We start from the raw sequence: 14093 nt of genomic DNA, 5'->3' as shown, positions 1-14093 counted from the left end.
CTTGGAGGGCCTGTTCCTGGGCTGTAAATTTTCTTGGTTCTTTGACCAGTGGTAACTATGAGGAACTTCACAGAAGGAGGGGCAGTAGGAGCAGACAAGTATACAAAATGCACTGAGAAGGTAGAGAATGCAATGCCTCCTACATTTCTACCTCCATGGACAGGTTGGCAGTTGTAATACAGAGGGTGAGCACGGTCAAGGGACATGAGAGTCAGGCACACTTGCGTTAGTTGTCAGTTGTGAAGGCAGGGGGAAGAGTGGGGCAGGTAGCTTGCCCTCACATGGAGATACCCTCTCCCTTTTAATGCCCATTCCATCAACCCAACAAGCTTCACATTTTTTCAGGTCAATACCCAAGTCACCAAATGCACTTACACTTGCTTACCACCCCACCCTGTAGCCTATTCCTCGATGACTTTCAGGCTGGCTGCATGTGTCATGTGTTGGGCCTGAATCCTGCTGTCATGTGCTATGACAAGATGCATGCACCCTTGACTGAGGACTGATGCATTGCATGGCCACCTACCTGGTTGCATGTTTGAGTTAACTATTATTACAAGGGACAACTGGGCAATGTGTGCCTTTAGGCACCAGGTGAAAGTGCACGAAAGAGCAAGAAGAGTTGCCCTGGTAAACAGCCTGATCCGTAGCATGGATTGGGTTCCTGTTGCCGAGCAGTACACATACCTGATGCCGATTTAAAAAAAATGCTGGCAGCCAGTGTTCCCTGCTAGACAAGTTTCGGCTTGCTGGGTGCAATGCCAGTACATTGCAGAAATGCCAGTATGGTGGCAATGACTCCCTAAATTTAAGGGTCAGTGTTTGTGGTAGAACAAAGTTAAAAACCACAACACCAGGTTTTAGTCCAACAGGTTTATTTGGAAGCACTAGCTTTCAGAGCGTTGCTCCTTCTCCAATTTGTGGTAGAAAGGTGTGTGCCCATTAATTGTGCCCTACTCTGTAGCTTGGCCTCAGGCAAGATTGAGGCCAAAGGTGGGAACAAATCCACTAAACACCTGCTCTGGTTTTCCTAATGCCTAGTTTGGCAAGATCACAGCTGAAATAGTAATGATCAACAAGGATCTTTTCAATCACTAGTTGCTGTCAATTTGAAACTTGCTACTTACTGGCAAGAATCTCAGCATGCTGCTTGTGGAAAACATAAAACATCAGGTAAGATGATTTGAAGGAAATATGTACTTCACCAGTCTCTCGCCCAACTTGGTCACATATCTCACCATTACCCAAAACACAGACCTCAGATCCTGGCCAAACTTTTAAACTCCGTTATCATGCAAACTGACTATGGTAATTAAAAGTTGAGATTGTAGGATATGGTAGCCCATCTCAGAATTAAAACACAAGTTCAAATTCTACATGGAAAAGAAATTAAAATAGGTAATTCTAGGTTGCATGGTGAAGCTACAATGGATTATTCAAATAAATTGCATTGTGTTGCAATTTCTCCAATTCTAACCACAGATCGATCAAAATAAGCCACCATTGCAATACAACGAATATGCACTTTAAATACCTGCAGCAAAGATGTCGGCCTCAGGAAAGTGTTCAACGTTTGTAGATGTAGCCGGACTTGGCTCAGGAAAAGAGTTGAACACGTCTAGGAAAAAAAGAGTTACAGGAATTATATGCAGTACCAAAATATCTTTCCCTCCACCATGCCACCCCATAGATTTTTACAAATATAGTTCCTATTTAAAACAAGTTTACAAATGCTTTCTAAAATGTCCAAAACTTTTCAGTTTTAAAAGAGGAAATAAAATACAGTAGTTTGAACTAACCTTTTAAAAAAAACTATTCATCTAAAGCAGCTTTGGAGGGGATAGTGAAGAGAATGTGAACATTTGTTCCTGCAGTCCTCTGAAAATTGACAGCCATAACAAAATTTACAAAGTTACCAGCTGAATTTCTTTAGATCCAAATTTATTTGGATCTGAAAGATGGGTGAAAATTCAGAAACACTTGCTAGTAGAAACGTAAACTGGAGTACTAAGTTCAATTGCATTATCCAATGTTCAAATTAGTAGTAACTGGAGGACATTACACAGACCCAACTCGCACAGCCAGCTCCTACAGTGAACAGAATCCCTGACACTTAGTTCAGAACAAATGTATTTGTAAGTCAGCCAGGACTCCGATTGGACCAGATTAAAACACCCATAGAAGAAATCATATTCTAAGAGATCCACCTGGCTAAGTAGTAACCTTAATGCAATTTAACTAGATTTCCTCTCATATGAAACAGAGTCAGTTATGTTTTAAAGCATTTATTCTACCTCTCTACCAACCAATTATTACGGAAACTAGCAGTACAAAAACCTTCCAAATACTAGTACTTTTCAATATTAGTCTAAATGAATAGAAGATTAAAGCACGTATTGTTAATGAAAGCATTGAGCAAGCACCAGGACAGCCATTCATTTATACAAATATAGATAAAAATCACCCAAAGTCTTTCACACAAAACAGTCCAAGCAAATCTCAACAAGTGAGGTACTCTATGCTAAGAGTATGAACAATGCACACATGTTCTGAAGGATTATCAAACTCATTTCAGATAAATACGCCTTATTTTAAGTTAACATCCAGTGAACACTCCAACATCGGGAAAGATAAATCTACAAGGGATGAAATCAGATAAAGCAAAAACATCAACTGTATTTATACAGGAACAGTCATCTTTTCAGTATACCTTACTGTAATTGCCATTTTCTGTTGGTAAGGAAAGCTTCAGGGCCACCTGTCATAGTACATATAAATTGGTCAAAGTTCACTGGGTAGTGGCAGTGGTATTGCGGAGGGCAAGTGAAGTGGAGGGAGGGGAAAAGATGCTGATATAGAGTCATAGATGTACAGCATGGAAACAGACCCTTCGGTCCAACCTGTCCATGCCGACCAGATATCCCAACCCAATCTAGTCCCACCTGCCAGCACCCGGCCCATATTGCACCAAACCCTTCCTATTCATATACCTATCCAAATGCCTCTTAAATGTTGCAATTGTACCGGCCTCCACCACATCCCCTAGCAGCTCATTCCATACACGTACCACCCTCTGCTTGATTATGTCCAAAAATCACAACTTCCCTCATCACTATAACATAGAACACTGCACTTATTAGTTAACTGGCTTCTTCCAAACTTTTGATTAACAATGTTCATTGAAAGCTTCACATTTATACATCTGTTTTGAAAGGGCACATGTTTTCTTGCTATCTTTAAGGCTTTGAAATTAATTCAAAAGTAATATTCAAAAGTCAGAATAACAGATTTATTAAATTCTAAATGCAAAGACATTTAAATCTAGACAGTGTTAAAATTGTAACATTTAATTCACAATAAATTTCATCACTACATTAATGTGTGTAACTCAAGTCATGGTAAACGCCAAATTTGAGGCATTCAAGTTTTGGAATTCAGAAGAGGGAAGAGAGAAAGGGGCAAGTTAACGCATAGAAGAAAACTCAAACATGATAGATCATCTACCGTTGAATATTGGCATTACTGGTGAAGTTTTTAAACAGGTTTCTTGTACTGGTCCTCATTCTGCAAATTGGAATGGTACTTCAGTGTCGAGTAGACACAAACTTTGGGTGGAATCACCACAAGCACCATTAGTTTCTTCAATTCTGGACAGCAATAAGTCAGTTTTATCTTTGATTTTTGAAATTACTTTTGAGAGAAGCAATACAAACGTATAAGTAGATTTCAATTATGACCCAATGATTACGTTTGTATTCTGAGACAATGCACCTTTTAGTTGAAATTTTTAAAAAAATGGTATTTCTAGTCAAAGCTAAAACACACAATAATAAAGGACAAGATTTGACTCAGCTGATTCAAGTTTACATTTTACTTCCCTTCTATCAGAGTTAAAAATACATAAGTGGAAAGGACACAGCCATACCCAAGCTTAATGAAATACAGAACTGAAAATGTGTTGCTGGAAAAGCGCAGGTCAGGCAGCATCCAGGGAACAGGAGAATCGACGTTTCGGGCATAAGCCCTTCTTCAGGAATGAGGAAAGTTTGTCCAGCAGGCTAAGATAAAAGGTAGGGAGGAGGGACTGGGGGAGGGGTGTCAGAAATGCGATAGGTGGAAAGAGGTCAAGGTGAGGGTGATAGGTCAGACTAGGGTGGGGGCGGAGAGGTCGGGAAGAAGATTGCAGGTTAGGAAGGCAGTGCTGAGTTCGATGGATTTGACTGAGACAAGGTGGGGGGAGGGAGAATGAGGAAACTGGTGAAATCCGAGTTCATCCCTTGTGGTTGGACGGTTCCTAGGTGGAAGATAAGGCGCTCTTCCTCCAACCGTCGTTTTGTTGTGGTCTGACGATGGAGGAGTCCAAAAACCTGCATATCCTTGGTGGAGTGGGAGGGGGAATTGAAATGTTGAGCCACAGGGTGGTTGGGTTGGTTGGTCCGGGTGTCCCAGAGGTGTTCTCTGAAACGCTCCGCAAGTAGCCGGCCTGTCTCCCCAATAGAGAGGAGGCCACAGCGGGTGCAGAGGATGCAATAGATGATATGTGTAGAGGTGCAGGTGAATCTGTGGCGGATATGGAAGTTTCCTTTGGGGCCTTGGAGGGAGGTGAGAAGGGAGGTGTGGGCGCAAGTCTTGCACCTACGGCGGTGGCGGGGGAAGGGGCCGGGAGTGGAGGTTGGGTTGGTGGGGGGTGTGCACCTGACGAGGGAGTCACGGAGGGAGTGGTCTTTACGGAATGCTGATAGGGGAGGGGAGGGAAATATATCCTTGGTGGTGGGGTCCATTTGGAGGTGGCAGAAATGACGGCGGATGATGCGCTATACATGGAGATTGGTGGGGTGGTAGGTGAGGGCCAGTGGGGTTCTGTCCTGGTGGCGGTTGGAGGGGCGGGGCTCAAGGGCAGAGGAGCAGGAAGTGGAAGAGATGCGGTGGAGGGCATCGTCGACCACGTCGGGGGGGAGGAAATTGCGGTCCTTGAAGATGGTGGCCATCTGGGTTGTATGTTTTTGGAACTGGTCCTCCTGGGAGCAGATGCGGCGGAGACGAAGGAATTGGGAGAATGGGATGGCATTTTTATAGGGGGCAGGGTGGGAGGTGGTGTAGTCCAGGTAGCTGTAAAAACGCTATCCCATTCTCCCAATTCCTTTGTCTCCGCCGAAATACAGAAGTCAATTTCAATCACTCCTAAAACTTTGTCATACAGCTTCCTTGAAATGACAAAGTATTCCTCAATTATTTGAGGACACTGCAAGAATGCTTTAGATAGAAACTGAACTACATTACTTACATTCTACCTGGAATGGCAACCTCTTAGAACATACAACATAGAAAAAAAGTTCAGCACTGAACAGGCCCTTAGGCCCACGATGTTGTGCAGAGACTTAACCTATGCACCCCTCAACTCACTGCTATCCATGTGCATGTCCAGCAGTTGCTCTGCTTCCACCATCTCAACTGGCAATGCATTCCATGCATTCACAACTGTGTAAAGAACCTACCTCTGATGTCTCCTTTATACCTTCCTCAATATCTTCAAACTATGACTTCATGTACCAGTCAATCCTGCCCTGGGGAAAAGTCTCTGGCTATTGATTATCTATTCCTCTCATTATTTTGTACACCTCGATCAGGTCTCCTCCCTTCCTCCTTCTCTCCAGAGAGGTCAGAGCTTATTCAACCTTTCTTCATACGGCAAACCCCCCAGTCCAGGGGGTAATGCAAAGAAATAACCCTTTAGCTTTTAAGAGGGGGTAAAGAGGGCTTAAGTAGGATGCAGACATGCTTAACCTGGCAACAACGGAAGATTAACTGTAAAGTGCTCTCCCATTATTACCATGCTGAAAGCATTCTTAACATGCCCAAGCTTCTACCCCTATTTTACTAGTCATTGTGATTAACCCCTTCAAGGCCCATAGGGAAATCACCAATCTCCTTGTACAGCTCATTGAGTAGGAGTTCTTCTGGTAACAGACTATAGCCTGTCCAGCTGGAACCCATCGCCCAAGTCAAAAAAAGACCAAAATTACCCATAATGGGTTTTTCTTTAAATACTTAATTGGCTACATGGGCAATTCTTAGAGGCGGTTAGTCGTTTACAAAAACGGTCACTGATTTTAGTGGTGGGCAAGTCTCACTTGTGCAATAGCACTCAAGTAGAAGAGAAAATAAATAGAAAAATGTAGAGCTAGTGTTGGCTCTTGTAGCAGAGGTAGTGTCCCTACCTCTGGGGTGTGGAGGCCTGGACTCAAATCCCACCTGCTCTAGAGATGTGTAGTAACATGTCTGGACAGGTTGAATTGGAAAAACTAAAATGGCCAATTAGTGCTCAAAAAGATACAGAATTGGTGATCTAAATTGGTTTTAAATAAGATGCAACAATGGTCATCCTGGCTAATCTGTAGTAGTAACAATATTAATTAAAAAGTAATGTATATATCATTTACATCAACTATTTTGATTTAAATAAAAACATAGCATTCTTTTGCCCAGAAACACTGCCATTTCAGGGTCACTTAAATTGATGAGCTAATTCATGACAATGGGCACATTAGTGCAGATGAACCATTTTTCTGGAGCAAGGGATCCCTGCAACTTTGCCCAACCCTGTTAAGCATGAAGATTTGCTAATATTTGAAGACAGAAGATAGGAACTGGCCTTATTACAAACCAGTTTCTTCGCCAGGACAACTGGCTGAACCACTCAAAAACCTCTTGATAGATAAGTACTTCAGCTTGTGACTATGGGCACATCATCCTTGACAGGAAGTGTCAGATAATTGATAAACTTTGAGAGGAAGTGGCAACTGGAAAAGGTCAAGGATCCTTGTCCCCCATCACCTTACTGTTGGTGCCAAGTACTATTAGCTGGGGTGGAGTGATGTAGTTCAGGTCTGCATATCTGATACACGAGTGGTGATGGACTTGGGTCTCCATTGTAATCACCAACCTATCCAGAGGTAGCCAGACATGTCAGACAGCAACATAGTATAGATAATACTGATGGACTCTTTCAGTCTTTGAGCTCGTTTCTGGATGGCTTGCAATAATCCTGCCTGCTGCTCTTGTGTCAACTTGTCCATTTGACTATAGTTCTTAAGAGGCCAGCACTATAGGGTCCTCTCCTGTAAGGGGCCGAGCAGATATCCGATTCCTGACTGCCCTCTGGTGCCAGTGTTTGTTAACCAGCTCCAGAAACCAGCTGTACAAAAAGGGAGAACTATAGTGGTAGGAGACTCAATAATGAGGGGGAACTATGGGGGTAAGAAACTCAGTAGTGAGGGAGAGCTACAGTTTGCCATTTTGGAGAAGATTTGTAGTTCAGGTTGTGAGTTTGCTCGTTGAGCTGGTAGATTAAACATTTTGTCACCATGCTAGGTAACATCAGCGAGCCTCCGATGAAGCACTGGTGTTCGGTCTCTCTTGCATTTTGTATCTTAGTCTGTTGTGCAGGGTGGTATCACTTCCGGTTTTTTGAAAGATTGGTAAACGGGATCCAAATCTATGTTTGTTAAATGAAATTCCAGTTTGAATGCCAGGCCTCTAGGAATTCCCATGCGTGTCTTAGTTTAGCTTGTCCTAGTGTGGATGTATTGTCCCAGTTGAACTGGTGTCCCTCTTTGTGTTTGGATATTAGTGATAATTGGTCATGTCTTTTGGTGGTTGCCCACTGTAATGTTTGTTGTAGACCTTACAGGGTATTTTGTATGTGATGATCATTCTGCTGCTGTTGGTGCAGGGTGCTTTAAATTCATCAGGAGCTGTTTTAGTGTGGTGCAGGTTTGTGGGCTACCATGATGCCTAGGGGCCAGAGTAGTCTGGTTGTCATCTCAAATCTTTGACGTATGGCAGGGTGGCTAGAGTCTGTGCGTGTTAGGTCTTCTTGTTTAGGTTGATTATGTAGGAATCTGTGAACTGTGCTCAAAAATCGAGTATCTGCTATTTCTGAACACATCGTATAAATGTTTTTCCTTGGCTTCTTAGTTCCTGGGTGCTGCAGTCTGTCGTGGCTTGTTTAAACAATGCCCTGACACAGCTCCGTTTATGTGTGGGATGATTGCTGTTGTAGTGGAGTACCTGTTCACTGTGTGGGGCTTTCCTGTAGACACCAATCTGCAGCTCTCCATTGACTCTTCCTTCTACTATGACATCTAGGAACGGGTGTCAGTTATTGTTTGCTTCCTCTTTGGTGACCTTTATACTAATAAGGATGTTGTTTATGCATTTCTAATTTGTTGCGTTTTGTGATGATTCATCCACACAGCGGACGCAAAACTTGGGCTGGATTGTGGGAATGGCTGTTCATTCTAACCTCTGTATAACTGCTTCTGCTAAGAGCCCTGATATTGGTGATCACACGTGGATGGCACCTTCGTCATCATGAAACATAAATTAGAAGAAACCCACAAACACAAACAAGATTCTTACTGACGAACCTTTGTACCAAAGAAAACAACAGAATCCCCTCCTTAGGATGTCACAGTAGAAGGAGAAACCAATGGAGAGCTGCAGACCAGCATTTCGACTAGATTCTCAACTACAGGAGCAATCATCCCAATACCCACAAACTGAGCTGCAGCAGGACATTTAAATGAGCTACAACACTGCAACACCCAGGAACTACAAGAAGCTGAGGAAAAAACACCTATACAACGTATTCAGGGAACAATGAGTACCCAATAAGCGCAGTCCACTGATTCCTACACAGACCTAACCAAGACTATACACAGCACGCTCAGACTCTAGCCAACCTGCCATATATCAAAATCAGAGACAACGACCAGACTACTCTGGCCACTAGGCATCAAGAAAGCCCACAACCCTACCACCACACAAAGCTCCTGATGAATTTAGAAGGACCCCATACTAACAACCAGAGAGATCGTATACAATAACACCCTGCAAGGACTCCCAACAAACATTACATTGGACAGGAAACTAACCACCAGGATACATGAGCATCAACAGACATGACCAACTATCACTAAAATCCCTACACACAGAAAGAGGAGGACACCAGTTCGACTGAGACAATACATCCATCCTGGGACAGGCTAAACAAAGACATGCACGGAAATTCCTCAAGGCATGGCATTCAAACAAGGCATCTTTAACAAAAACATATTTGGACTCCATTTACAAATCTCAGAAAAAGAACTAGAAACGACGTAACCCAGCACAACAATTGTGAGCGGCACAGTGGCACAGTAGTTAGCACTGCTGCCTCAGTGCCAGAGACCTGGGTTCAATTCCCACCTCAGACAACTGTCTGTGTGGAGTTTGCACATTCTCCCAGTGTCTGCATGGGTTTCCTCCGGGTATTCCAGTTTCCTCCCACAGTCCAAAAATGGGCAGGTTAGGTGAAATTGCTATGCTAACTTGCCCGTAGTGTTAGGGTAAATGTATGGTCTGGGTGGGTTGCTCTTTGGTGGGTCGCTCTTCGGAGGGTCGGTGTGGACTTGTTGGTCCGAAGGGTAGGGTTCTAATCTATTCTAATCTAATAGACCATGATACAAATAGCAAGCAGGATAGAACATCAAGTACTTCATTGGAAGCTCATTGATGTTACCTAGCATGGTGACGAAACTTCTGAGAACAAATCTACTGGAGGACTCAATAGTGAGGGGTACAGATAGCCATTTCTGCAGTCACAGATAACTCCAGAATGGGGTTTGCCTCTTGGGACAAGGATCAAGGATGTCACGGAATGCTTGAAAGTGGAGATGCAGGTAAATAGGATAGTGAAGGTGGCATTATTGGTCAGAGCACTGAGTATAGGAGTTGGAATGTCATGTTGTGGCTGTACAGGACATTGGTAAGGCCACTTTTGGATTATTGCATGCAATTCTGGTCTCCGTCTTATCAGAAGGAGGTTGTGAAACTGGAAAGGATTCAGAAAACATTTACAAGGATGTTGCCAGGGTTGGAGGATTTGAACTACCGGGAGAGGCTTAATAGGCTGGGGCTGTTTGCCCTGGAGCGTCGGAGGCTGAGGGGTGACGTGACAAGAGGTTTATAAAATCATGAGAAGCATGGATAGGGTATAGATACAAGATTTTTTCCCTGGGGTGGAGGAAGTCCAGAGCTAGAGGGCATAGGTTTAGGGTGAGAGTGAAAAATGTTAAAGGGACCTAGTAGAGGGTGGTGCATGTGTGGAATGAGCTGCCGGGGAAGCAGTGGAGGCTGGTACAATGACAACGTTTAAAAAGCATCTGGATAGGTACATGAACAGGAACAGGTTAAGGGGCATATGGGCCAAATGCTGGCAAATGAGACTAGATTAGTTTATGATATCTGGCTGACATGGATGAGTTGGACCAAAGGGTCTGTTTCTGTGCTGTACACCTTTGACTATGACTCCAAGTCTCATCTGCAAAGATTTGTCGTAACATCTCTTAAACCGATATACTAAAAAAAAAATCTATAAATCAGTCACAATTGCTTGTGGCAGTGGTAGTGTCCCTTCCTCTGAGCTCAGAAGCATGGGTTCAAGTTCCACTTACTCCAGAGAGATGTAATATCTCTGAACAGAGAAAATAGAAGTAAAAAATAGAAGTAGAACAGTAGAAAATAGGCTCAAACACAAGCAAAGCAGGTTGTGAAGGTTCCTTGTGTGTCAGTTCTGCCAACTTTCTGCCCCTCTTCTGCAGTTATGTTTATGATAGGTGTCACTGGAGAAGGAGCATGCAGTGTTCATTAATGTGCTCAATGAGTTTAGAGGGCTTGACACCACAGAGGATACTGTGCTTTAAATTTTACCCGTCCAACTCCACTTTGATTTAGTCCTTTCCCTTTGCTTGCAGAGCTCATCTCACTTCTGATGCTTCACATTTCTCTCAATGGGCTGTGTGTAAATATTTACTTGGCCGCATGGGGATTACTGTAGTGGTTAGCAGTTTACAAAGGAGGGGTCACACTTCTGGGTAGGAAGAAAAAAAAAGCAGACCCAGATCGCACTTCCAAATATAAAAACAAAAAAAAAAACAGACCCAGACAATGTTTTAGTGGCAGGAAAGTGGTTTAAAGTTGTGCGTGATAGCATTTCCGGATATGAAATAAAAATAAAGCACACCCAGGGATTCTTGTGGCACAGTGGTAGTGTCCCAGATTCTGAGCTAGGTGGCCCAGTTTCAAGTTCTGACTGATCCAGATGTGTATAATAGCATCTCTGAATAGGTTGATTAGAAAATATTAAAGCAGACCCAGATAGTACAGTGGTAGCATCCCTACCAGGGATGTGGAGCCCTAGATTCAAGCTGCACCTGCTCCAGAAGTGTGTAATAACATCTCTGAATAGGGTGGTTAAGAAAAGCAGGCCCAGTAATGGATTTGCATGCAAATATCTAATTGGCTACACAAGTGATTTAGTAATGGTGGATAGTAGTTAAAAACAAAAAAGGGCACCCGGTACGGAGAGGGAAGGAGGGTAGGTCAGAGTGCCTCCTTGTGAGTCTGCTCCTGGGCCTGGCCAAACTGGCCATAAATAGGTACAGGCCACCATGGCCAATTGCCTGCCCCTCTTCCACAATTATGTCAGAGCCCGATTGTCCCTGGAGAAGGAGCACACTCTCTAGCAACACTCGAGATTTTCAGGGAAAGTTGGGCACTGCAGGGAGTGGAGTGCATTGCATTATTTCCCCCCTCCAACTATTTTGATTTAATCCATGCCCTCCCCTTCACTGTTTGATCACGCATCTCTGAGAAAGGTACTGCTTGACACTGGCCACTTGGGTGTTTCCTTTCTTCCTGGTGGTGGGAATTGAATAAAGACTTGTATACCTATTGTCTTTCAGTGTCTCACACCTGCACACACAATATGGGTGCTGGGAAAAATATAAGCACTATCGTAGTTAGGCAGTAGTAGGAGAATAAAGAAAGAAAAATTAAAAAATAAAACAAAATAACCAGGATATTAAAAAAATTTTTTTAAAAGTTAGTGATTTGGCAATGGGGAAAAACAACATTCTGTTGCGAGATAATACTTCCAGATATAGAGAAAGAGAAATAAAGTAGTCCCAGGAATGGGTCTGCAGAATTATGAGCTCTGGGCTGGGTTTAGTCTATGTATGCCACAAGTAGTGGCTCTATCTTGGGTGTTCAACAATAAATGATGTTCCTTTCTAGTGAGACTTCAGAGTTATTCTTCTCATCTTCTACCCTTTCAGTTGAGATTACAGAGGGGATGTGTCTTCTGCAGCATCAAAACATTTAGTCAGAGAAAGGCAACTTCACAACTCCATGCCATCAAAAAGAGGCTTAAAGAAAATCCTGTCTTGATTGCTTTGGCTGACATGGCTGTACTATAGGATGTTAAAGGTGCTCTTCCTTCTGGTGAAGATCTTTATTTTCCTACACAATGCAATGAAATGAATCTCAGGGGTCCTCATTGTTCAGGAGATACCCTTGTATCCTTCAGTTGTCCAGCACAAACCATCCAAGAATGGAATCGGCATGTTCTGTCTGTACTGTAATTTCTCATAGAATCCCTATAGTATGAAAGGAGGCTATTTGGTCCAATGAGCCCACACCAACCCTCTGAAGAGGGTCCCATTCAGACCCACCCCCAAACCTGCAACCCTGCCAATCCACTTGGCCTACACAGCTCTGAAGACTATGGGTAATTTAGCATAGCCAGTTTCCTAACCTGCACATCTTTGGACTGTGGGAGGAAACTGGAGCACCCGGAGGAAACCTGTTCAGGTGAGAGGAATGTGTCTGTGTGGAGTTTGCACAGTAGTCGGAGGATTGAATCAAACCTGGATCCTTGATGCTGCAAGGCAGCAGTGTTAACTACTAAGCCACTGTGCCACCCCAAACCTCAGACCTGTCCATAATGGGAATTTGATGTTGAGAAGGCATCTTATGACCCTTTATGGTGTCTGTGGAGGTATTACATTGCAGATAGGTATTTTCTAATCAATCAATCTGTTCAGAGATGTTATTACATCTCTCTGGAGCAGATGGAACTTGAACCCTTGCCTCCTAGCCCAGAAGCAGGAACACTATTGTTATGCCACAAACATGCTGGCCATCATGACATGGTGTTCTGAACCCTACCTCCATACAAGGCATCATGCCACACTCCTCCTCTTATCTGCACAGCATCCCATGGATGATGAGCGACTGTGTCTCTTGCACTTTCACATCATGAGGGCACCTTCAAGAGTAATCTCTGCCTTAAGAGGTTACATTACATCCACTTAGGATATTGAGAATTTGACTTCAATCAGTTGTCATCTTGCCTCAAGCACATCTGCCTGGTATCAGGTTTTTTTTTTAACCCATTACTACAAGTCTGCCTTCCTGAAGAAGGGCTAATGCCCGAAACGTCAATTCTCCTGTTCCCTAGAATGCTGCCTGACCTGCTGCGCTTCTCCAGCAACACATTTCCATCTCTGATCTCCAGCATCTGCAGACCTCATTTTCTCTGCCTTGGCAATTACACTCTCTTAAGCTTCACTCTGTTGAATCTGGCAGAGATTCAAATTCTTAAATACAATTCTTAGCCAATGTCCTTGCCTCAATCCAACATGAAATTTCAGCTCATCCAAAATGTTACAGCTTGCAGCTTCATTCATACTCGATTACCACATTCTACCTTTGTTCCCTAGACCGCTAATATCTCAGCTTTTTAAAAGTCCCAAAGGCTTCATTCTATTCAGAGATATCCTCTTAAGTCTGGGGTTCCTCCAGTGTACCAGCAGTGGCTTCACACTCAAACAATAGTCCTGTGCTCTCAAACTTCAGTCAGTTCTTTTGGCTTGTCATTTTTTCTGCCTACTGTTTAATACCATGCTTTTGGTCCACTACTAAGCTTCCACAATTTTCTCTTTCCTTTCTTGGCACAGTTTATTTTCCTTAATTCAAATCATATCAATTTAGATGTGAAAAGTTAATCAAAATGTATGTTGTTCTTTCAAAATATATACTATCACAGATTTTGCAGTCAGCAATAAAATGAACAGGTGCTTCAGTTGTGAAGGGTCATTGGACCTAAAATGTTAATGCATTGTCTCTGCAGATGCTGCCAGACAGGTTTAGATTTCCCAGCAATCTATCATTTCATTTCTAATTTCCAGCACCCAGTGCTTTGTTATTTT

General features: G+C 43.1%; 1 protein-coding gene across 4 annotated transcripts in view; it reads right to left on the bottom strand.

The window, feature by feature from the left end:
- The window catches only part of LOC122557277 (phosphatidylinositol-binding clathrin assembly protein-like), a 114191-nt gene that overhangs the window by 34125 nt on the left and 65973 nt on the right, over positions 1 to 14093 (bottom strand). For all 4 annotated transcript variants that reach the window (XM_043704800.1, XM_043704797.1, XM_043704799.1 and 1 more), the window contains one exon: positions 1535 to 1618. In XM_043704800.1, the coding sequence (XP_043560735.1) occupies positions 1535 to 1618 (84 nt within the window). The remainder of the gene's footprint in view (positions 1 to 1534; positions 1619 to 14093) is intronic.

Source organism: Chiloscyllium plagiosum, chromosome 15 (genome assembly GCF_004010195.1).
Source record: "Chiloscyllium plagiosum isolate BGI_BamShark_2017 chromosome 15, ASM401019v2, whole genome shotgun sequence".
NCBI lineage: Eukaryota > Metazoa > Chordata > Chondrichthyes > Orectolobiformes > Hemiscylliidae > Chiloscyllium > Chiloscyllium plagiosum.
This window is presented reverse-complemented; position numbering and strand designations above follow the sequence as displayed.